Genomic DNA, 20355 nt, shown 5'->3' on the forward strand with positions numbered 1-20355 from the left:
GAATGTGACCTTGCAAAGCAGAGGCTGCTGGCCCCCGGATTGACATTCCAATCAATTTCAGCGCCTGATGCATGCTTTGCCGCCCTGCACACGTGGACGTGATCCTTGTGCTAGCTTATATGCATGTCATATCTGCAAACGACATTTCAATCCAAAGGTTTGGGCATCCTCAAAAGTGTTGACCGCGGTGGACACGCCGGTTGTTGGACCTGACGGGAAAATGATGCAACCAAAGTAGCATAATAGTGCTGGAGAGCGGCTGAGGCGTGGTCAGGATGTCGAGCAGCGGCGATGAAGAAACAATGCTGGACAGCCCAGGGGTGCGTCGTTGCAGCACCAGGCTGCATCTTGCTTGCGCGCAATAGGACAAAGCTAGACGCCTGACAGTGAAGGGCGGAGCGGGCCGTTGTATCGCCGGTTACTGGCGCCTGCCAAGCTTCCCGCCACGCGCTGACTCGCTCCCTCGCCCTCGCCATCTCCTCCTGCTCCGTTGCGCAGCTGCGCGACTTTGCTGCAGCCTCCAACGAAGTGCACTTGTTAGCTGCTCTCACAGCGGCCATGATGCAGGAGGTGCAGCAAGCCGCCTCCTCATCACGCAAGGTAAGGCTTGAGCCATGGGGCTGGCTCCTGACACCGCCCCAGTTGAAGCAGACGCTAGACAGCAGTCAGCCCTGTCCGGACCCACACTCCGTCGCTCAACGCAGGCCACGGACAGCCGTCGGAGTGCGGCACAGGCAGGACGCACGGATTCAGGAACCCCTTCCTCAGGGTCTGCTAGGGCTGCCCGGGAGGCTGCTTCAGAGGAGAGGCAGCAGCAACCCGGGTCTCACACCCGCACACGCCCGCTGTCCACGGGCAGCAGCGGGCGGGGCGATGTCAGCACTGCGGCGCCCAGCGCAGAACGTGGTGCTCGCGCGTCGTCGCACCGGCGCAGGACGGAAGGCAGCAGGTGGGTTGGCGCTGGGCATGCCGCATTGTTGCCTCTTCTCAGCTCGAACTGATGTCTGTGTTTTGCGTCCGCAGCGGTGGTAGTGGTGGAGGCGAGGCGCCTTCAGCCAGCGACAGGCGACCAGACACTGCCCATTCCACGCGCGTGGAGGTGGACGCCACCCCGCGGCGCAGCTTTGGCCTGGGCCTGGGGCTTGGGCTCGGGGCCTCTCCGGGCGGCAGCAGCAGCGTTGTGACGGGGAGCAGCATGGTCGCCCTCAGGCGGCATGCGGAGGAGCTGACACGGCAGGTGCGGCTGGCTCGCGCCAAGCAGGAGACGGACGCGCAGGCCATCCAGGAGCTGCAGCAGGACAACGCCCGCCTGCGCCGGCTGATGGAGAGCGCGAACGAGGTGCGTCTGGGCACCCAGGCAGTCAATGCTGTTGGTACGTTAAGCCCATTCTGTCCTTTTGAGAAGAAACTGTACTGAGCACTGGGAGCGTTTCGTGCTGCAGATGTCTGAAGCGGCTGCTGCGTCCCTGCGCGAGCTCGGCCGCTCCCGTCGTGCAAACGAGGAGCTGCAGCAGGAGGTGGAGCGGCTGACGGCCCGGGTGGAGGGCACGGATGCGCGGGTGGAGCAGCTTCGCAACCTACTGCGAGAGGCAGAGCTGCAGCTGGAGGCGGCAGATCAGCGGACGGTGCGGTCGCAGCGGGCCGCCCTTGAGGCCTCGGAGCGGATGGCTGCAGCGGAGCGGGCTGCCGCACGTTCCGACGAGGCCGCGGCCGCCGCCGACGAACGTGCACAGGCGGCGGAGCGGCGGGCAGCGCGGGTGGAGCAGGTGGCGACGCAGGAGCGGGAGCGGGCGGCAGACGCGGTGCAGCGGGCTGTGCGCGCTGAGGCGGCGGCGGAGGACGACCATGAGCGGGCGCTTGACGCGGAGCGGCGCGCGGCCAAGGCGCAGCAGCTGCTGGAGGACCTGCAGGACGCCGCGGTGGATCTGGAGCGCCGCACGCTGCGGTCGGAGCAGCTGCTGGAGGCCGAGGCGGCGCGTGCGCTGGAGGCGGAGCGGCGGGCGGCGGCAGCAGAGGCTGCAGCGGCGCGGGAGCGCGACAACGCTGCGGCGGCAGAGCGCCGGGCGGCGCGCGCAGAGGATGACGTGGAGCAGGTGCGCACTGAGTCCCTGGCGGCGCAGCGGCGGGCGGTGCTGGCAGAGCAGGCTGCGGAGGCGGACCGGGAGCGCGCTGAGGCAGCGGAGCGCCGGGCTGTCCGGGCTGAGCAGGCTGCTGAAGAGGACCGCGCGGCAGCGCTGGAGACGGAGCGGCGGGCGGTCCGGGCGCTGGCTGAGCGTGAGGCGGCGGAGGCGCGGGCTCTGGAAGCGGAACGGGCTTCAGCCCGTGCAGCGCAAGCACGGCTGGAGGCAGAGGAGCATGCCGTTGACAGCGAGGCGCGTGCGGTGCGTGCTGAGCTGGCGCGTGAGGATGCCCTGGACCGGGCTGCGGAGGCAGAGCGGCGGGCGGCACGCGCCGAGGCCGCGGCGGACGAGGCGCTTGCGCTTGTCAGGGAGGAGGAGAAGCGGGCAGCGCGAGCAGAGCTGGTGGCGCAGGCGGACCGGGAGAACGCGGAGGATGCAGACCGCCTGGCAGCACGTGTGGAGCAGGATCGTGACGCGGCACACGCAGATGCGTTGGCAGCGGAGCGCCGGGCCGAGCGCTCAGAGCGGGAGGCTGAGGAGGCCCGGGAACTCGCACGCAACGCGGAGGCACGCGCCGCGCGGGCCGAGGCCGCCGCGGAGCAGCATGGGGACCGGGCAGAGGAGGAGATGCGCCACGCAGCTCGCATGGCGCGGGAGGCGGCCACTGACGCGGAGCGCGCTCGGGATGCGGAGGATCGCGCGCAGGCGGCGACACTACGGGCTCAGGCGGCTGAGACGCAGCTTGCGGTGAAGGAAGGCCACTCCGCTGCGCTTGAGGCACGGCTGGCGGCGGCGCAGGCGGCGGCTGACGCGGTGGACACCCGCTGTGCTGACCTTGAGCGGCGCCACAACCGTCTGTCCGCAGAGGCGCGTGACCTGCGTGATCAGCTGCAGCTGGCGTTGGTGCAGCTGGCGGACATCCCAGAACTGGCACTGCATCCACGCCTGCGCTCCCGCGCCGCTCAGCAGCTGCTTGCGCAGCTGGGCGCCGGCCGCAGCGCGGGTGGGGCACAGGGCGATGGCGGGAGCCCGCGGCGGCTGCGCTGGGAGTCTTCGGTCACAAGTGCGCTCAGCGCGGGAGGCGCAAGAGGCGCCAGTGCTGGCGGCAGCAGCCGCCGGCACACGACTGACGTGGCCGGCGATGTGGGCTCTCCCCGTTCCCGCGTGCAGCATGAGGAGGGCGTGTCCTCCGGCGCCTCCTCGCCGCGCGTGGCGGTCCCGGCGGGAAGCTCCGGCAGCCGTGCGGGCTTTACCGCCAGCGCTGCTCTCGCTGACGATGCTGACAGTGACAGCCGGCGGACCCGGGGCCGCAGCGCCGATGCGGTCTCGCGCCGCAGCGCCACCTCTGCGCTGTCCGGCCCCTCACTGTCGGCACTGGCGCGGACGGGCTCACCGTCACGCCTGGCCGTGTCGCCGCGGCGGGGTGGCGACAGCCCCAGCGTTGTGGTGTCGCTGGATGCGTTTGCGGATGGCGGCGGCACCCGGCGCCTGTTGGATGAAGTCAGGTAGGAGCTGTCTTTTTTTGGGGGGGGGGGGGGCTGTCATTTCTGGCGCATATGGTTGCCGCACATATTGGGCCCGTGCACAGCGCTGCTGCTATGAGCGCACGGGCGCATCATGTCCATGCCAAATGCATTTCTTTTTTCTGACCACTGCAGGCGGGTGCGGGCCGAGCTGCGCAGCGCCCGCCAGGAGCTGGGCGACGTGACGTCGCGCTACCGCGTGGCCGCCAGCCGCGTGCAGCAGCTGGAGGAGCAGGTGGCGGGCGCGGAGCAGCTCCGGGCCAAACTCAACCGGGTGACTGCCCAGGTGCGTGCCGCGGCGACGCAAAACGCCTGCGCCTCCTTCCTGTTCATTCTTGGCGCTGAACTGCCCATGTGCGCGCCTGCTGCCGGCATCTCTGCGGGTTGCGCTTATGGTCTCCCGCTTTGCCCGCCTCACACAGGCTCGTGACGCGGATCGGCTGGCTGCCGAGGTGCGCACCTACCGCGCCCAGATTGCGGAGACGGAGGGGCTGGCCCTGGACCTGCGCAAGGCCCAGGCGGAGCTGGCGGAAGCGCAGGGCCACCGGGCGGCGCTGGAGGACGCCCGCGTGCAGCTCGTCGAGATGGAAAGGCAAGCTTGACGGAATCACGGGTGCAGTGCTCTGTGCTTGGTGCGCGGGCGCCTTGGTCTGGGCAGCGCGTGATGCAGCTGCACATGGCATATACAGCAATGAAGCCGAGACCCGCGTGTGTTCCCTGCGTGACTTGCAGAGTGCGGGCCGAGAGCCGCCGCGTCAGCGCGTCGCTGCAGACGGTGACCCGGGAGCGCGACGCGGCGCGCACTGAGCTGGCGGAGGCGTCGGCGCAGCTGGTGGCGATGGCGGCTCTCCGGGCTGAGCTGCAGCGCACCGAGGCCGCGCTGGCAGAGGCGGAGGCGGGCCGCGAGGAGGCTCGCGCCGCAGCTGCCACGGTCGCCACGCAGCAGACAAAGCTGAAGGCACAGCTGGTGAGAAGCGAGCCTCTGGGTACGCTATATAACCACAGCTAACAAGTCCGGTTACTGGTACCTGATCAGTACTGTTCTGTGTGTCCATCGCAGGCTTCGGTGGAGGAGGAGCTGGCGGAGGCGCTGCGGCGCTGCGGGCGGCTGCAGGCTTCCGCTGACGAGGCGGCGCACCAGCGCGACCGCCTGCAGGCCACGCTGGCGGGCGCGGAGGGGGCCCTGCGCGCAGCTGAGGAGGAGCGCGCGACGCTGGCGGCGGCACAGGAGCGGCTGCGGGGCAAGGCGTCGGAGCTTACAGAAGCGCAGGAGGAGCTGCGCTCGTGAGTGGCTCTCAAGGGCTTTCAGCGCTGAAGGCTTTGGGTGCGCTTTGGGGCTAAGAAGATATCCTTTGTGCTTCTGGTGACGTTCTTGGTGTTGTGGCCTGCCCCGCCCCTTCTACCCGCTCCACAGGCTCAAGCTGCAGCTGCAGGAGGCGGCAGCGGCTCAGCGCCGCACGGCGCAGGCGGAGCAGTCGGCTCTGAAGCGTGCGGAGGAGGCGCAGCTGCACATCAATGCGCTCAAGGTGCGCCGGTGCCCTGCCCCTGCTCTGCTTGCTTTCTCAGCCCTCGCTCTCCTATCTAGGCCGCCCTGGCTCGGTCCTGACAGCAGCCAACCTGACGCCCCCCTCGGCCAATGCGATTGCCTGCAGGCCCAGCTTGCACAGGCGTCCGGCGCGCAGGTGGAGGCCGCGGAGCTGCAGCAGGAGCTGGCGGCAGCTAGGGACCAGGCGGCGGCGCTGAAGGCCGAGCTGCGCTCCGCCGCTGACCGCCTGCAGGACCTAGGCCGCCTGCAGGCTGACCTGGCGGCGGCGACGGAGCGGGCGGAGCGCAACGAGGCGCAGCTGCGTGTGTCCGGCGACGAGGCGGCTCGCGGTGCGGAGCGGGCGGAGGCGCTGCAGCGCGAGCTGTCGGCCACGCAGCGGGACCTGGCGCGCAGCCGGGAGGACGAGCTGGCCGCTACGCAGCTGGCCAACAGCCGCGGCGCGCGTGCGGGTGAGCGAAATCTGCCTACGCCGTTGTGCTCGCGGCCGCTCTTGTGTGGGCGGCCCGACATGCCGCTGATGGCAAATGCCTCTTGCAACAACCCAATACATATGCTGCTCGCAGCCGAGTTGGAGCACGAGGTGGCTGTGCTGCGCGAGAAGTCCTACCAGCTGGAGGTGGAGGTGGCGGGCATGACCACGGAGCTGCAGCGCCTCAAGGCAGACCTGGCCAGCGGCAGCGACATGATCGACGGTGAGGGCAAGGCAGGGCAGAGGCAGGACCTCGTGTCTCGGACGTACTGCCGATCGCTGCTTTTGTTGATAGCTGGCTCGGCCTGATATCCGGATGGGGCATACGCATCCGCCTCATCCTGTATACCCTGCTTCGGCACACCCACTTTACACACCGCAGAGGCAAGTCTTGCCCGTAACCAGCTCGCGGAGCAGCTGGCGGATGCCTTGAAGCAGCAGGCGCGTGCCATGGCGGCCGCGGCGGCGGCAGAGGAGGGCTTCCGCGGCGAGCTGCAGCAGCTGCAGCTGCGGCTGGCGGCGACGGAAGCCGAGTGCGGCGCCCTGCAGCACTCCAACGCGGGGCTGCACGACGACCTGCGGCGGGCGCAGAGCGATCTGCTGGCGCTGCAGGGTCAGCTGCAGGAGGAGGGCCGGCGCAGGTGCGCAAAAAATTCCTGCTGTTGACGCATATCATGCAGCCCGATTAGCAGCCTGCGCAGTGTGCACCGCATGCGTGCCCTCCAACAAAGCCTGTCTCATTTTTACCGGTTTTGTTGGCGCCACGTATGCAGGGATGACCTGATCTCCGACTGCCGGCGCCTGCAGCGCGAGCTGGACTCGACGACGGAGGGGCTGTCTGCCACACAGCGCGCGCAGCGCAGCGCAGCCGCCGGCGCAGCGGAGCTGGAGGTGGAGGTTGAGCGGCTGACTGGCGCCAAGGTGGCGCTGGAGGCAGAGCTGCAGGCGGCCGGCGCCCGCGCGCAGCGGCTGCAGGTGCGTCAGGTCTCACGTGCTTGTACTGGAAGCCTGGGCGCGCACAAGCTGCTCTAGACCAGATGGCCCTCTGCTTCATGCTGCTTGACGCCGTCCCTGTGCAGGCATCTTGCGTGACTGTGTGCGTGTCTGCTTGTGTGCTTGCACATCTTGCAGGACGAGGCGCGGCAGCTATCGGAGCGCAACTCCGAGCTGAGTAGCCAGCTGCACGCCATGTCGTCGGCGCTGCGCACGCTGGAGGCGGAGAATGCGCGCCTGGCGGACGGCCATGCCACTCTTACAGTCGAGGCGGAGGCGCGCGCCGCTGAGTGCCGGTCGGCACGCGGCGAGGCGGCGGAGCTGGCGGCGGACCGGGCGAGGCTGGTGGCGGAGCTCTCGGTGCTGCGGGCGGAGCTGGCGGCGGGTGCATCACCAGTGAGCGCAGCTTGCGTCAACACGCACCAGCACTACTAGTGCTATGACAGGATAGGCTAGAGCAGGCTCGCACGGAGTAGCCATCCATCTCCGTTCCATCAACGTCAAAAGGATGCACTCTGCATGTTTCGTGCAAACGCCCCCGCCCGCAGGTCCGCCCCGGCTTGCTTGGCGACTACGGCCGGCCGCTGGAGCTGGGCGCCTCCAGCGGCAGCGACCCTCGCATCACCATCACCGGTGGCGGCATCCCGCCCGCCGCCCACCCGGCGCATGAGAACAGCCCCGTGGCCGGCCTGACCGACCCCGCCTTCGATAAGCGCGGGCAGGCGCTGCTAGGCGCAGAGATGCCGCCGTCTCCGGGGTCGTCGCTGGTGCCGTCGCCCAACATGGGCGCCCACGATGACCTGCAGGCGCTCATGGCCGTGCCTCTGGACACAGGTGCGCACCAATGCTTAAGATACCGGCGCCCGGTGTCCTCGTCGTTACCGCTTGCCCGTGTGTGTCACAGACGTCCTGGCAGGCACCTACATCTGCTCCGTGTACGCAGCCCTCGCTTTACGCTCTCCACTTCAACCCCGCACACTACTTACCTCCACCTCACACCCCTAATCGGTCATGCCTGGAATTCCCGTGATGCCCCTCGCCCCCGCAGGCGCGCTGCTAGCTGGCGGCGGCGACCTGTCCCAATACGAGGCGCTGCTGGCGGCGCTGGACGAGGAGGCGGCGGCCATGGACGAGGAGCTGGCGGGCAAGGAGGCCAGCAGCGCGGCGCTGCTGCAGCGCATGCGGGCCACCAAGCAGGCCGTCACGCAGCGCCTGGACGCCATGCAGGTGCGGGGGCACTGCAGCTGCACGTGCACTGCAGCTGCGCGCGCAGCTGTGGTGTGGTGAGGAGAGGGGTGTGACGGTGGTGGGTCATTGCTGGTGTCATGCGCTCTGACCTCGATTATCATCTTGATGTGCGCTTTGCAGGCTTCCCTGCAGTCCGCACGCGAGGCGGAGAGCGACATGCGGCGCGCGGCCGCAGACAAGGACATTACAATCCTCAAGCTGCAGCAGCAGCTGGCGCAGGTAGCCGGCGCTGCCGGCAGCGAAGTCTTGGACTCAGCGGGCGGCATCACTGCGGGTGGTGGGCTGGCCGGCAATGTGGTGATTGATGCGCTGCGGCAAGACATTGACGCGGCGCATGAGCGGCTGCGGGAAGCAGGCCGGCAGCTGCGGGAAGCACAGCAGCGCGCTGAGATGGCCGAGGCTGAGGTGCGTTCGGCCAGACATGTTTGCAGTACGGCATGTGATGCATTCATGACACTTTAGAAGCAGCAGATGAAATGCAATAGCACACACGCATCCTCATGCAGTGCCGTCTCGTGTAGTTGTAGCACTGTCTTACAAACATGCCACGCGGTATGCCGTGCCACTCCTCTCTCTGCGAAAATCCGCAGGCCGACCGGCTGCGCGCGGCGCTGTCGGAGTCTCGTGGCGAGGTGTCGCGGCTGCAGGCCGAGCTGGCGGCAAACGACCGCGTGCTGGCGGACGCCGAGTCGGCCCTGATGGCGCTGGTGGCGGAGAAGGAGGCGCTGGAGGCGGCGGCTGCGGCGGCGCGGCAGGCAGAGGCCAGCGCCAAGTCGCAGGTGCGTGCACACGGGGCACTCGATTTGCCTTTGTGTGATCGCGTAATGCAGTTCAGGACATACGGTATACGTGATGTGACATCGGGCCTTGTGCCTCTGCATATGTACGTCGCGTGCTCTCAGGTGGCGGCCCTGCAGGGGCAGTTGGAGGCCGCGCTGGAGGCTGCGGTGTCGTTGGCGCCGTCCGACACCACCGCGTCGGCGGCCGTGGCGGGCGCTGTGCAAGACGTGAGTGCAGTGCTGCGCTCCTTGACTGCTTGATCACAGCAGCGCTCTAAACCACCGCACCCCTTACACCATCTTGCCCTCCACCTATTCACCCCATTCCTCAGCGCATGGCCAACTACCTGTCCAGCCTTGCCGCCACCGTCGGCGCTCCTGCCGTCGGCCGCTTCTTGGGCGCTGTCACGCCCGGCAGCACCGGCAACACCGCCGCAGGCGCAGCCCAGCCCGTCACCCGTGCCACAGGCCCGGCCGGGGGCGCCGGAGGCGCAGTGGCCACCGCCTCCGCCCCGCGCTACGGCGCGGGGCCACGCACCAGCGACACCGGCTCTGTGCAGTCGACATCGCAGCGGCCTGACACGTGGGATGGCGGCTTCACCTCGCCGCTTGGAGGCTGGGAGCGAGGCACGCCGGCGACGGTGCCGGGGCGTGGGGGCGCTTCACCAGTGCCGGGCTCGGGCGGCTTGGGCGCCGCACTAGAGCTGCGTTCGCCAGCGGGCTCTTCCAGGTGCGTGTGTGTGTGCGACGGACGTGTGGTGGTGGTGTATGCGCAGCGCCATTTAACTTGTTTGGCACATCGCTGGCATCAACTTAACTTAAAAACCCGCAAACAACGGGCTTGGTCGTGCCGCCTTTCCCTGTGACAGGGTCGGCGGATCCACGCTCACTCGTGTAAGTGAGGAGGACGTTGACCTCAGTGCCGCCGCCGGCCGCGGCGGGCAAAGCAGTGGCGGCGCCTCCTCCCCGGGCGGCGCAAGCGTCACCGGCACAGTCATGAAGGCCCGCGCAGCTTCCGCATCTGCCACTGTAGCCAGCCCCGGCCCCGCAGCGCCCTCAGCCTCGCCGCTGTCACCGGGCATGTCGCCAAGTGCCAGCTTCCGCCGCCGCGGCGGCGCTGGCGGCATCAGTAGCATGCAGCGTGCCGCCAGCAGCACACGCCAGAGCCTGGAGCGCCTTATTGGCGAGGTCGGCGTCGGCGGTGGCAGCGGCCGGCTGGCGGGCGCCGGCGGCAGCTTGTCGCCCGGCGGCGCTGGCTCCTCGCCTGGGGGCCTTCGCTTTGGCGCCATGGCCACTCCGCAGCCCGGCGGCGGCGCTGCGCCCTCGACACAGCAGACGGGGGCGGGAGCAGGGACTGGCGCTCGCGCCAATGGCACCGACAGCGGCGGCGGCGGCACCACGCTGACGGGGCTGTTTGACTCCTACAGCTCCTCACCAGTCGGCTCGCCCTCGCGCAACGGTAGTGCTACCGGCGCCACCGCAGCCTCGGCTGCCGGCACGCCGGCCGCCTCAGCCTCGGGTCGCAGCGCTGCCGGGGCCGCAGGCATTGCCTCTACGGGCCGCGCTGCGGCCGTCAATGCAGCGGGCGCGGCGCTGCAGAACGCCTCCTACCGCCTGTCATCAGTGGTGGGCCTGCCTGGCGCGTCCAGCGGCGGCGCGGATGCCTCGGGCTCCGGCAGCCGCTCAGGTAGCATGGGCGGCGCCGGCGGCGGCGGCGGCGGCAGTCCCATGATCAGCCCCCGCAACGCGCTGGAGGGCCGCTCGCTGTCCCGCGCTGTCCGGCCCGTGGCGGAGGCGCTCATGCTCAGCCCGCTGCGGCCGGGCGGCAGCAGCGGCGGCAGCCTGTCGTCCAACCCCAGCGGCTCGGCTGTCGGCTCCGCCGCGACGCCGTCGTCTGAGGCGCAGGCGCAAGCTCTTGCTGCAGCGGCGGCGGCCGCGGCGGCGGCCGGCCCCTCCCGCAGCCTGCCCATCCTGCAGGCACTGGCGGCCAGCCACCAGCCGCACGCCACATCTGCGACGTCCTCTTCGCTGCGCACGCCCTCGGCGCTGGCAGGTTCGTCGCCTGCTGGAGCGAGGCTCGGCGTCGGTGGGCTGGGCGCGTTCGGCCGCGCTGGCGCTGCCACATCCGTACCATCTACCCCGATGGCTCCTGGCGTGCCGGCGTCGCCGGCCACGTCGGAGGCGAGTCTCAGCCTGACGCAGTTGGCGCGGCGCGCCAGCACTGAGGTCTCACACAGCCTGGGTGGTGCCGCTGGTGGCAGCAGCAGCAGCCGGCCCGGCGGCGCTTCCATGAGCTTTGGCGCTCCCCGGCCCTCGCTCATGTCGCGTGCCTCCGGGACACCACCGCCGGCCACAGGTGGGCAGCAGCAGGGGGCTGGTGGCGCTGGTGCTGCCGGGCAGGCGCCGCTGGCTTACAGGACCTCTGCTGGCGGCTCGGGCTTGGCGGCGGGCGCCGCTGGCGGCGTGCCGGGGTCGCGGCAGTCGGAGGGCGGCGAGGGGTCACAACTGGCAGCACGCCTGGCGGCCATGGATGAGGCGCTGCGGCTGATCGGGGCGTAGGGGGCTTTATTGTGGTGGCGCTGAGGTGGCACTGATGGTATGGTCGGATCGGAAGGCTCGGATGCGTGTTTATTCATTCCTGGCACTGGCGAGCGATCATGATGGCCTTGATGGCGGCGTGCATTCATGCTTGGCCTGGATAGCGCTATATCTGTAAGAAGGCTGCTTGACAAGAAGGGACAGTCGGATGACGGCCCCAAGAGAAACTACCCTGGCACGAAGCCCACAGGGACAATATGCGGCTTGAATGGGAGTCTTAAAACGGGATGGTGACGTGGTTGCGCAGATGATGCCCCGCGTGCTGTCTGCCCTCTGGAGGCCAGTGTGCCCTTGGATGGGACCAGGGACATGGCCGTGTGTAAACGGCACGTTACACATGCTTGACGCCGCTTTTGTCAATCCATCTTACTCCTGCAAAACCGCTCACGCCTCCCGAAGCAGTTACAGCACCGCCGCTTTACCCCAACAGTACATCCTCGTAATCCCGTATCAGTCTCCAGCCTCCGGGCCAGCCCTAAAATGGTGCCCAGTGTGACGGAAGTGTGTGATCAAACACAGCAACGTGTAGAATATTAATGCCCAGTGTAATGTGGGGGTGCCGACTTCTTTCTCTCATTATGCCGCCCACCTCCCGTGCCCACCTCCCCCGAAGAAGACCCCACTGCGGCCCCGGCCTTATGCGGGACCTAAGCCCCCGCCGACCGCCTCGACGACTTGCTGCCAATACTGCTACTGGTCCTGACGCTGCTGGCACTGCTCTTGCTGCTCCTGGTGCTGGTGGCGCTCCGGCTGACGCTGCTCCGGCTGCTGCTGCTCCGGCTGCTGCCGCTCTCCTCGCCGCGCACGCCACCCACCTCGCTCCGCACAACCACCTCAAGCACATGCACGCCCCCACCGCCCACCGCGCCTCGCACCTCCCCTGCCCCGCCCAAGAACAACGTCGTCTCCATCACGCCCTGCTGCAGCGCCCCACCTGAACCTCCTCCTTCTCCGCCTCCAGCCGCTGCGCCGCCGCCCGACACCATGGCGCCCGCCCGCGCGCTCTCAGCGGCTGCCGCCGCAGCCACCGCCGCTGCCTCGTTGTGCGCCAGCTGCGCCTCAACCAGCCGCGCCTTGAGCTCCGCCTGCTGCCACTGCGCCTCGTCGCGCTCCGCCGCCAGCATGTTGGCCAGCGCCCGCAGCGCCTGGTTCTCAGTCAGCACCTGGCAGGCCGCGTCCAGGATGCGCTGGTGCTGCTGCGAGGAGGCAGAGGAGGCCGCGTCGTCAGCGTCACCAGCGCCGTCGGGGGCACCGGTGTCACCGGCACTGCCGGCGCTGCCGGTGGCGCCATGGGCCCCGACCTCGCCCTCGTTGTTTACTGACTGGTAGGCGGCGACGGCGAGGCGCTCGTCGTCAGAGCCATCCGAGCCAGCAGGGCCCATGTGGGGCTGCGCATGCTGCTCTGCAACCTGCTGTGCTGCCGCCTGCGCACCTTCATGGTCAACTTGCTCGTCCGCCTCCCCGCGCTCGTGTACCTTCTCTGCATGCCACCGCTGCTCCTGCGTCTGGCTGGCTGCATACTCTGCGTCCTCCTGCCACTTCCACTGCCCCTCCTCCGACTCTTGCTCCTGCTCCGCCAAGCCATGGTGCTGCTCCTGCTCCTCCTCGTCAAAGCCTCCCTCCTGCTTCTGCACCGCTTCTGGTGTGTATTGTCCGTATGGTTGCGGCGGCTCTGGCTGCGTTGCTGCGATGCTGATGCCAGCTGCCACGCCCACAGCCGAGGTGGTGGCAACTGCGTTGGCCGCCGCGGCAGCGGCAACAGCGGCGGCAGCCCTTGCACCGAAAAAGAGCGACTCCACCGATTCGGTAGCTCCGCCTTCCGGCACAGTGGCTGCACCGCTTGCCCCCCCTGGCCCTGCTGCATTGCCCTCCGGAGCGAGCGCCTCCACGGGTGCGGGTGCCGACGCAGCGGGCGGGACTCGCGCCATGTCGGGCACCGCCAGGGGTGCGGACCCAACCATGAGGACCGGCAGCGCACTGGCAACTGCTGCCGCCGCGGCACCTGCGACACCTTGCGCCAGTCTAGCGCCCTGCCAATCGTGATGCACGCCCTCTGGTGCAACGCCCGGGCCGGCAGGCGCTGACGCCGCCGCAGCAAGCGCTGCCGGGTCCGGAGCCGAGGCCACGGCCGGGGCGGGAGCAAAAGCATGGCCCTCGCTCTGGCTTGGATAGCCTGAGCCCACCGCGGCCTCAGCCGCCGTGGCCCACACGCGGAAGGTGCCCGACGGCCACTCGGCATTCGCATCGCCACCCGTTCGCGCAACAGGTGTCCTCGCACCCGGCGGTGTCGCCATTGCACCCGCCTCCAATGCCGCTGCCGCCTTTGCGGCAGCCGCTGCGGCCGCGGCGTTTTTGCTGTCCATGCCTCCGGCATTGCCGCTGAATTGGCTATGCACGGATGCCGAGCCCGGGCCGCGCGTTGTCAGCAGACCCGAAGTGAGCGAGGACCGGTCGCTTCCATGCCGCTGAGAGGAGGCGGCCGAGCTGGGCCGCTCCGCTTCCGCGGCCTCCGACGTGTCGCTGCCCGCCCATTCCTCCTCTTCCCCTCCAACCGCCTCCGCTTCCTCCTCAACCCCCTCCGGAACGGCCGGTGGCACGCCCGGGTGTTGCAGCAGCGGGTGCGGCCTGTGCTGCTGCGGCTGCGACAGCAGCGGGCTGTTCGCCGCCCCGTGCTGGTACATGGACGGCCAGATGGGCGCCTTGTGCGGCTGCGGCCACGCAGTGGCCAGTGGCGGCGTACCCGCCACCGCCGCAGGCGCAGGCGGCACCGGTGGCGGCGCCATGAGCGCCACCAGGTGCCGTACCCGCTCCGTCAGTCCGCCCAGCCCACCCAGGGCGGCCTCCAGTCGCTCCAAGGCCACGAACGCGTGCGTCTCAAGCGGGTCCGCCATCGGCCCCGCGTACCCTGCGTTCCAGGCCGACAGCCGCACCAGCGCCTCATGCACACAGCGCTGGATGCCAGGCACTGTCGACAGGTCCACGGTCTGGTAGACGCCGCTGGCACGGCGGGTGGTGGCAATGGTCTGGTGGGATGGGGAGGTGGTCGGGCCGGCGCTGGCGAGCGGGCGCGCCTTGCCAGGCGACTTCGTGCGGGTTGTGGAGGAGGCGCCGGTGGCCTTGCGCTGCTTGGGTCCTGACGATGTTGTGGCGGCAGCGACGCCAGGCGAGCGCTTGCTGCCGCGCTTGCCTGTGCGCGGAGCTGTGCAGTCTATCGTCGCGCACCTGTGCGAGACGGCACGGGGGGTAGCCCGCAGATGACAGGCAGGGCCTGTCAGGAGCCCCCTCCACGCAAGCACTCGGGCTCGAATGCTACCCTGGGGCTATGCGTACCCGCTGCGTCCATGCATTCTTTTTGCCACAACCTCGGGCGGCCTGAACACGCGCCGCGGACGGCCCCCGTGGACTGCCCCACCTGTCGTATTTAGAATCGGTGCCCACCAATGGCCGCCCAAGCCTCGTTCGGCCGACACGCTGGTCGAACGGCGAGTCGTTGTCAAGGATAACATACGAGAGGGGGTCGTGCACCGGAGGAGCCATTCTTGCAACTTCGAGCCCCAATGCCTCGCCGGGTAAGTAGGCAGGCGTCAAATGAAGGCCATACAAGCTCTATGGACTTCTATCACACCCATATGACTGAGTACTGCGATGGAGAAGCAAATTGCTGAGTGGGTTACCGACTTTCGCGTGCATCGGTGGGCTCGGGACCATGGAGCTTTGAAGTAGCTTTGTAGCGATGTTGCGTTAGCATGATAAGAAGTGTGTATGGTATGTATCACGAACGATATGGTGTACCCTGGATAAACGCTGCGATGGGAACCAAAGACGACTTATAGCCAACCGCCGCAACGACCTCGCCCATTCCTGTTCCTCGTCCTTCTACAACTTTTCCCCATTGAATGCCTTACTCTGACCACATACAACATGCTAGCGCTAATCACTCCTATCCTGCGGCAAGCACTCCCGCACAGCCGAGCGGTTTCAAGTCTACGACGAGGGCCGCTTCAATATGCTACCAATGATTTGCTCCTTCAGCTAGAAGAAAGCACTGATGCGGATAAAGTTTGCTTGGCTGTGACGCTGGAGGAATCCGCAGTGGTAAATCCTGTTGAACTGCCGCGTCTTCCATGCAGTGTTACATCAACATAACTGCATATACTGCAGGAGTCAATTGGAGACCCTGTAGAGGTCAAAGTGCCCGCTGCGGGAACCATCACCGCTCAAGGGGCACCTGTGGCCCAGGTGTCGTGGGAGGGCTTCCTGAGGTCCGAGGGCGACGAACTGTACCACGCCGTTTGGGTGAGCGCGTGCGTGCGGGGATGTCTCCTCGCAGAAGGCCATACACGCTGTGCTTCAGTGAGCAGAAGGTGCTGCAGCGCACAGCCCACAGCACCGGAAGGGGGATGCCAGTAGGGGGCAGAGCCTTAGTGACCGGGTGCCTACGGGCCTGCGCTTCCACCCTTCCAACCTGCACCCACCCCTTGCAGACGAACGCGAAGGGCGTTTACAACGTGACGCTGCCCTTTGCGGCACGTGTCACTCAACAGCGCGCCGCCGCAGTTGAGCCAGGCGACCTGCTGCTGCCCCAGGCGGTACGTTTGGCACAAGGGAGCGGCAGGGGTGGGGAGGCTAAGACGTGTGCAAGAATGCCGCAATCGCCCTACCTTCCTCACTTCCGCCCGGTGCCACCACGTGGCAGGCATTGTATCCTTTCCCTCCACCCGTCTCATGTTGTTTCCTGTGCAACCTGGTGCAACATGTGCTCATGTGCGCAGGAACGACCTTTCCTGGTGCACGTTGAAGTGGACGCATGGAGGTGGCGGGCAAGCTTAGAGAGTGGAGCAGTCACGCCGCTGCTGTAGCGTCAACGCTGTGTTTGCACGAGGGATATGGCACAGTTGCTCAGTTGTCGCGTGAAGATACGTTCGAGCGAGGGGACTCTAGCAGGGTCAGGCAGGGTTTGGCACGGTCCTCATCGCGAAGGTGTATTGAGCTTAATGTCCGCGGTAGGTTATATAATATGAAAATCACATTTCATTAGGTAGTTCAGGAGCTTTTAATGACCAGAGAAGGGCAGAAGTAGGCGAAATCTTTCTAGGACCTTCTGAACCTTGCCTCGTTGGCGCTCGCGCATACATGGTGCATATACGATTTGGTGAAGAAGCAGACGAAGGAATGGCGGGTGCCAGTCAAGCGCAGCCGAGCACGTCTGCGCCCGCAGCGCCGCCGGGAGCGCTCAAGCTACCACAGTGCTGTGGTTCTGCAAGAGTAGACTTTAATTTCAGCGACCCATGCTACGTCTTCCGGGCGGTGCCCAACCCGGCGAGCGGATTGGTCGCTGCCTCCGTGTCAAACCACACCATAAAGCTCTACCAGCCCACCGGGCCCCAGCTCTCGCTAGTTGGCGAGTTGCGAGGCCACACAGGCACTATCACAGACATCTCATTCTGCGCCTCCAGCAGTCCCTCGCTGCTGCTATCCTCCTCAGCGGACGGCACGGTGGTGGCATGGGACACGCGGACAGGCCAGCCCGCGGAACGGTGAGCACCAGCTGCCTTGGCGTCCGCGTGCGCGCTTGGACAAACGTGTGCGGACGTCACCTCGGTTATTTGCAGACGCGTTACAGAGCCTGCCTTGCACATGACGACATGCGCACAACACGGACGCTCGCGCGCACACCCCTGGCCACCGTAACGGGGAGACACTCCTCGTGCGCCTGCCACCCCCACCCCTCTCCGCCCCGCACCACCCGCCCCCCGCCTCTCCCTCCCCTCCCTGTCCTCAAGGTACGAGGTGCGCGGTCAGGAGGTGTTCTCCTTCTCCAGCCTGGGCCACATGCTGGCGGCGGGCAGCACCGGCGAGGTGCTGTTTTGGGACCGGCGCCAGGGCAGCGGGAGCAGGACACTGGCCAAGCTGGATGACACACACATGGAGGACGTGACGCAGGCAAGCAGCGCCGCCGGGGGAGGGGGGAGCAGGGGTTTGGGTGAGGGAGGGATGGGGCGGAGGACAGGATGGCAGGCGTGGGATGGCCGCGCGTGGGGCAAGCGGGGAGCAAGGGGCATGGGGAAAGGAGGGCTCGAGAAATTGGCAAGGGCGCGGCATGGCGGGTGCGGGTGATGTTGGAGCCGCTCTGCAGGCCGTGCTGCAGGAGCTTGAGTCACCTCTGTTGAGCAGGGGGTGGGCGGAGTCATCGTCAGCACGCCACAAACAAGCCCAACCAATGGAGCCAGTGCTGAGGTTAGGCACGCTAGCACTGCTTGGGCGCGGCATGAACCCATGCCCCGCTATGACCGTACGTCTACCTGTACGTTGCATGCAGGTGCGCTTCCACTCCAGCGGGCGGGTGCTGAGCGGCTCCACGGACGGCCTCATCGCGGTGCACGACGTGTCCAAGTCCTTTGACGATGACGACGTGTTCCAGGCGAGTGGGTGGGGACAGCGGAGGGCCAGGCGGGATGCGGGGTGTGTGTTATGGTATGTGCCCGAGCCCAACGATATGGGGGGGGGGGGGCGGAGCGGCAGGGGGCGATGCGGATGGCTCTGCCAGATTGCTGTGGAGGTACCGGGCGCGTGTGCGGCACAAGAGTTTGCTTGTGTTCAGACATTGGGCTTACAGCATCGCGCTGAGCTCGCCAGGCACCGCGCCGCAGAGCTCTTCACCCACACACACTCGTGACACAACAGCTGGCATCGCCGTGCGGCCGGTCGCCTTTGACCCGCAGGCTGCCATCAACATCACCAACTCGGTGGAGGAGTTCGGCATGTACGGCAGCGACGGCGGGCGGCTGTGGATCCGCACCGGCACGGAGAGCGTGCACCTGTGGGAGTGGCTGCGCGCCACGGACGAGGCCGTGCCCGGAGGCGACATGCAGTTCGCGGACTTTGCGGAGGCACGCAACACCGCGTCGCAGGCGTGCGCTGCGTCGGCGGCAGCCAGCTTGCTACCGCAGGTGCGCGCAAGCGCGTGCGGCCCGAGCTAGGCATGTATGGGTTGTGTGGTGTGGCGTAGAGTCGCTGACGGATCCCGATGGCGCTGTCTGCCCTCTGACCCAGTGGCTAACTTGCCGTAGCTCCAACGTGGTGGCCGAGCTGTGGCCACGGCCGCACGTACTGCAGCTCAGCGCTGCTTCTCATGTCTCCACCATCACCGCCCTGCACCCCTGCCGCACCCCTGTCCCCACCATCAGGTGGACTACCTGGTGGGCTGCCACTACGACGCCGCCTCCAGCCAGCTGTTCCTGCTGGCCGGACACAACGACGGCCCCGTGGCCTTCGTGCCGGTGCTGGAGCAGGCGGGGCCGCAGGGCAACATGGTGGCAGCCGCCATGGCGTGCCCGGGCGTGGCGCTGGCGGGCGGGCACAGCTCCATTGTGCGGTCGGTGCAGTGCGTGGGTGATGGGAGTAGTGGCGTGTTCGCGGTCACGGGCGGGGAGGACGCGCTTGTGTGCATGTGGACGTTGGATCCGGCGCTGGCGGCGGCGGGGGCGGCGGCGGCGGCAGCGGGTGGCGGCGCGGCGGGCGGGCAGCAGGCAGGCGGCAGCGGCGGCGCAGGGCCGGCTCGGCAACACGCGCACGGGCAAGGGCAGCCGGGCGGGGGCCGGGGAGGGGGTGGCAGGCAGGGCGGCGGGCGGCACGGGAAGCAGCAGCAACAGCAGGGTGGCAAGAATCGGCGGCCGTCACCATATTAAGTGTGAGTGCGGCTGTGATATGTGATCTAGACTGACCTCACTAGCTTGCTCAGTTGGGAGCTTGACAATGTACTATAGCATGGAACTGCGCGCATGTGTGGCTGCAGCATGGCATAGAGGGTAATAGTGATGGCTGTTTGCTGAGGAGTTATCGGCGGGCCCCTGAATTGACAGATGTTCGGCGTGCGTGTACCTAAATTGCTGTGGAAACATCAATATATGACCAGCCCACCGATGCACGAACTGTACTGCCCTGATTATACGAATCCACACCCCGCGGTATCGTGTGTTAGTAGCACCAGGGCATCCCTGAGCGCCACGGAGCCATGGTGCACGGCGGGTGTCCAGGAGGGTGTCCGGTTGTGCCGTTGGGACGGACAAGCCATGAGCAGCCTCGATGCAGCAGGTGGCCAGGTAATCGCAAGGGCAGTGCGCCACACTGATTGTATACTTCTGTTCCTAAGCGACGGTCATAGAAAGGCGCTCGTTTCGCGGACGACAGCTGCGGATCCAATACCATTTTCTCGCCCAGACTGCAAGTCTTGACGTAATTTGCTTCTAACTTTGTTGTTTAGCGATACCAGTAAACAAGAAAGACATAGTTTTTGATTGAGCCGCGGCTCACACTTGAGCGAAGTTGCTGGAATGTTATTGGCTTCGCGGGGTTCTTAAACCTATATGTAGCTCGTGACAAATGGATTTAAGTGGTCTCAGATAAACGCTGTTGAGCAACAGCTATCGCCCTCAACATGGAGGTCAACGGTGGCTCGCGCAGGCGCATGCCTCCGGCGGACGCCGGACCGGCCTTTGTGCCATCGGCGTCGCGCGTGGGGCTACCGAACGCGGCTCAGGGGCTTCCACCGGCGGCCCCACCGGCCCCGCCCGCGAGGGCGACGTCGTCGCCGGGGTTGGTGGCGCAGCCGGGGGGCCCCGCAGGCGCGGCGGGTGGACAGCAGCAGGCGCTTTACTACTCGCGAGCCGGGGCTGCAGCGGCAGGACCAGGACCAGTTGGTCGCACAGGAGCGCCGGCGGCTCAGGGCGCGGGCGCGCAGGTGTCGCCTATGGCTGCAGCGGCAGGGCCGGCGCCCGCGCCATACATCAACGTCGCCAGTCCGGAGTGAGTGCGCTGGCCTGGCAGGAATCCAGCTGCTGCCTCGTTACCAGCCTACCCTCTGGTATCACTAGCAGGGGAAATGGTTCAGCCTTGATATCTTGCGGGAGCCGCGGCCTGCGCCGAGGGAGCCCACGTTGGAGGCCAAATGAGTGCCGTACCCACTGTGGGCAACTGTGTGGTGCACAAAGCAGGAGCCGACAATGGGTTGATGACTGGAGGAGGGGTTGGACACGTTGCATGACGGGACAGCGTGCAGCCCACCAAGTCACGTACCCGT

General features: G+C 67.3%; 5 protein-coding genes across 5 annotated transcripts; 4 read left to right on the forward strand and 1 right to left on the reverse strand.

The window, feature by feature from the left end:
• The first annotated feature begins 152 nt into the window (after positions 1 to 152).
• Positions 153 to 11611, forward strand: CHLRE_03g177950v5 (uncharacterized protein). The gene is made up of 22 exons (XM_043060995.1): positions 153 to 320; positions 499 to 600; positions 705 to 949; positions 1024 to 1339; positions 1443 to 3625; positions 3779 to 3929; positions 4066 to 4235; positions 4376 to 4610; positions 4704 to 4927; positions 5058 to 5169; positions 5296 to 5638; positions 5753 to 5881; positions 6041 to 6299; positions 6432 to 6633; positions 6790 to 7047; positions 7200 to 7485; positions 7700 to 7878; positions 8020 to 8304; positions 8490 to 8678; positions 8802 to 8906; positions 9011 to 9408; positions 9548 to 11611. Exons 1-22 carry the CDS (start codon positions 276 to 278, stop codon positions 11235 to 11237), a joined length of 8106 nt encoding a protein of 2701 aa, XP_042926124.1. The 5' UTR covers positions 153 to 275; the 3' UTR covers positions 11238 to 11611.
• A 55-nt stretch (positions 11612 to 11666) lies between these two features.
• Positions 11667 to 15022, reverse strand: CHLRE_03g178000v5 (uncharacterized protein). The gene is made up of 2 exons (XM_043060996.1): positions 14689 to 15022; positions 11667 to 14498 (listed from the first exon to the last, which is right to left on the reverse strand). The coding sequence occupies exons 1-2, from the start codon at positions 14811 to 14813 to the stop codon at positions 11924 to 11926; spliced, it is 2700 nt and encodes an 899-aa protein (XP_042926125.1). The 5' UTR covers positions 14814 to 15022; the 3' UTR covers positions 11667 to 11923.
• Positions 15023 to 15142: 120 nt separating this feature from the next.
• On the forward strand, positions 15143 to 16314 carry CHLRE_03g178014v5 (uncharacterized protein). The gene is made up of 4 exons (XM_043060997.1): positions 15143 to 15371; positions 15438 to 15572; positions 15761 to 15865; positions 16049 to 16314. Exons 1-4 carry the CDS (start codon positions 15198 to 15200, stop codon positions 16133 to 16135), a joined length of 501 nt encoding a protein of 166 aa, XP_042926126.1. The 5' UTR covers positions 15143 to 15197; the 3' UTR covers positions 16136 to 16314.
• Positions 16315 to 16362: 48 nt separating this feature from the next.
• On the forward strand, positions 16363 to 19268 carry CHLRE_03g178050v5 (uncharacterized protein). The gene is made up of 5 exons (XM_043060998.1): positions 16363 to 16813; positions 17060 to 17219; positions 17596 to 17697; positions 17999 to 18226; positions 18464 to 19268. The coding sequence occupies exons 1-5, from the start codon at positions 16449 to 16451 to the stop codon at positions 18962 to 18964; spliced, it is 1356 nt and encodes a 451-aa protein (XP_042926127.1). The 5' UTR covers positions 16363 to 16448; the 3' UTR covers positions 18965 to 19268.
• A 154-nt stretch (positions 19269 to 19422) lies between these two features.
• Positions 19423 to 20354, forward strand: CHLRE_03g178075v5 (uncharacterized protein). The gene has a single exon (XM_043060999.1). It carries the CDS (start codon positions 19714 to 19716, stop codon positions 20083 to 20085), a length of 372 nt encoding a protein of 123 aa, XP_042926128.1. The 5' UTR covers positions 19423 to 19713; the 3' UTR covers positions 20086 to 20354.
• Position 20355: the final 1 nt, after the last annotated feature.

The sequence above is a fragment of the Chlamydomonas reinhardtii genome, chromosome 3, assembly GCF_000002595.2.
Source record: "Chlamydomonas reinhardtii strain CC-503 cw92 mt+ chromosome 3, whole genome shotgun sequence".
Classification (NCBI taxonomy): Eukaryota; Viridiplantae; Chlorophyta; class Chlorophyceae; order Chlamydomonadales; family Chlamydomonadaceae; genus Chlamydomonas; species Chlamydomonas reinhardtii.